Source organism: Mizuhopecten yessoensis, unplaced genomic scaffold, assembly GCF_002113885.1.
Source record: "Mizuhopecten yessoensis strain PY_sf001 unplaced genomic scaffold, ASM211388v2 hete_36100196, whole genome shotgun sequence".
Classification (NCBI taxonomy): domain Eukaryota; kingdom Metazoa; phylum Mollusca; class Bivalvia; order Pectinida; family Pectinidae; genus Mizuhopecten; species Mizuhopecten yessoensis.
The window spans coordinates 1-2,670 of record NW_018483903.1 but is presented as its reverse complement, the minus strand read 5'-3'; the positions used below and the strand labels follow the sequence as shown (position 1 = coordinate 2,670).

Genomic DNA, 2,670 nt, shown 5'->3' with positions numbered 1-2,670 from the left:
AAAAAAAAAGTTGTCAGAGTGACATCACTGCATTGATTGAACATTTTCCATACATAATAAAAGTGACCTTGATCTTTAAAACATTAAACACAAATTCATTTGTTGTATTCTCACACTCATTGATGTTTGCATCAATTTTGATCAAACCCATGAAGAAATTAAGTTGTTACAGGGATGATGGTGTGTTGCGATTGGATTCAGTGTAATGGAACGGACATAAATAGGTTCTGTAACACTTCATGCCACCCATAGAAAAGGCAAGGGCATGAAATATGACTTGGAGCTGGAGGGATAAATAAACAAGGAACACTTCACCATGGTATAAGCTTTCTTGCCCTTCAGAAAATGCAAATAAAATCATAATATTGCTGTCAATATTTGACACCATGTATGACCCACTTTTTCTCAGTAACTGATCCGAATAGCCTCCTGCTGCCACAGGCTAGCCAGTTGATGCGGCGTTCGTACAGACTGACTACCTCATTGAGTTGTTTCTGGTACTCAAACAGGTGGGTCATGTCCACATGGATGTTCTTCATGGACCCATCGTGCCACTGGAACTGTACCATGGCTTTCTGTAACATAAACACAGACATCAGAAGTTGTATTGTAGACAGTGTAATTTTATAATTTTATCAAGTGAATTATGGTTGTGTTATAGTTTCTTGAGATTGCATTGCTCCTCAACACAGTTATACCCACGAGTACCTACCTCATGGACCTGGGACTGGACAGCCTTTTTGATGACAGGGATGAACTCCTCTTTGTAGGAGTATGCATTAGGAGCCAGTACCTGGTACAAGTCTAGACGTTTGGCTGCAATGTAATAGTTCAAGATCTTCATATTCAGTTATAAAACATATATCTTAAACAAATTTGGAAGAATATATCTGGTGTTGTACATAATATGTACATCTAGAGACATCATTAATTATATTGTTACCTTTAAGACCATGCTGCTGGATCCAATTTATAGAAGTCCTGGGCTGGAATTTTGGCATTTCTATGCGTAGTGGAAGGTCATGACCTGGTGGACGGGGTAGGAAACGGGACTGGGGCAGCTTGGCTACCTCCGTGGTGATCTAGTCACAGAAATATAACATTGATTGACCTTTTATCACGATTTTAATGAATCTTAATCTCATTCCTATTTATTAGAAGTTAATCAACACACTTACAATCATCAGCATGATCACTCAATGTACAATTAATCTTAATCAATGTATTGATCATATTACATAAAATAAATCTATATATTTAGTTATCATATCACATATATTAACAAGTACCTACATGTATATATGCTTAGTGGTTTTTTTTTAAATCCTGTAGAGAACATTGCAACCCACTGGCCCTCATCATGGCATCATCTTGTACACTTCAGCTAGGAAATACTGGTACATGTCAAATGTGATGTAGAATATTGGAAAAGAAGAAATAGTCCCATGTAGTACATCATTTATTATTGAAAGAAGATCTATCGATTCTTGTGTCTAACCTCATTCATGATGCTGATGAGTGCACTGCCCATCATTCCATTGCGCATCTCTTTGATCTTGTTAATAACGTCCTGGCACTTCTGAATCTCTTTCAGTATGACACTGATTTCTGTACCTGTGTATATCTGCTCCTGTTGTAACAAAGAAACAGTAAGTATTAATGATTCAGCCTTCAGTATTGACACTGATTTCTATATATATATATGTTAGAAGTGGTAGATCTCGTGGGGTTTTCTGGGTTTCAAAAACTACCCAGTCTGGGGATTAATACGCTCTTTAAAAACCCACGGGAGTATAATTCCACTAGTCCAACCTCTGAAACTAGTAGATTTCATATCAGCTACTGAAAATATTTATAAATAAACAGCAGAATCTGTATTTGTATTATCTAACTTATCGATAAATTTTCATAAACTGGTTGAATTTCCCTTGATGTCATGTTAACCTACCTCACAGGTGGCGGTGTAGCAATGGTAACTCCCTCCTGATGCATCCGACAAGTGCCTCAGGGTAATCTGTCATACAAAAAAAACACATGAATATTTCATATAGTGTTCTTGAGTCTGTTTCATTATCAATCGTTGTACGGCACTATTTTCACTACTTTTGGAAAGGAGCCCCTGGCTCTAGTACTGGAAATATTGTGTCACAATAATTGATATATATATTAGAAATTTTCAGAATTATACCAAAACTTTGTACAGAATTAATGGCTTTAAACTTTGAGTACTCAATTTAACCCATTAAAATAGCATACTTAAACATTTAACTACATATTAGATGAGTATCTAGTATAGACAAGGATAATCGAGGAGGGGGCTCTGGGGCCTTTGACACTCTACAACTGAAGTTTTTTCCCTCATACATATTTCCCATTTTATTTTAGTTTTATATATAATGACCCCTCTAATCTTTTTATATTGACTAAAATTGCTGAAAATGTCCCATAGCCTTCAGCTCCCAGGACTTTCTTGATATGGTAACATTAGTGTGTCCTTACATTGGTGAGGTGGTTACTGCAGTCATATGCCACAGTTTGAAGTGGCCTCTCCTCTCCAACACCCATCTGGTGAATGTAGTCACAGAGTATCTCCGAGGTCTGGTCAGGCCTGCAGGATAAACACCAAGAATTTATCATAACAGTTGTTATGTTGTTAAGAGTACTTATCCT

At 36.8% G+C, this 2,670-nt stretch overlaps 1 protein-coding gene across 1 annotated transcript; it reads right to left on the bottom strand.

Annotated features, from left to right (window-relative positions):
• Window positions 1–399: 399 nt before the first annotated feature.
• LOC110444341 (von Willebrand factor A domain-containing protein 3A-like) lies at window positions 400–2,608 on the bottom strand (the record flags this gene model as incomplete). The annotated part of the gene is made up of 6 exons (XM_021488725.1): window positions 400–575; window positions 713–816; window positions 944–1,082; window positions 1,499–1,630; window positions 1,949–2,014; window positions 2,500–2,608. Coding segments are annotated over 6 exons (726 nt in total), but the record flags the coding sequence as incomplete, so codon positions are not given.
• Window positions 2,609–2,670: the final 62 nt, after the last annotated feature.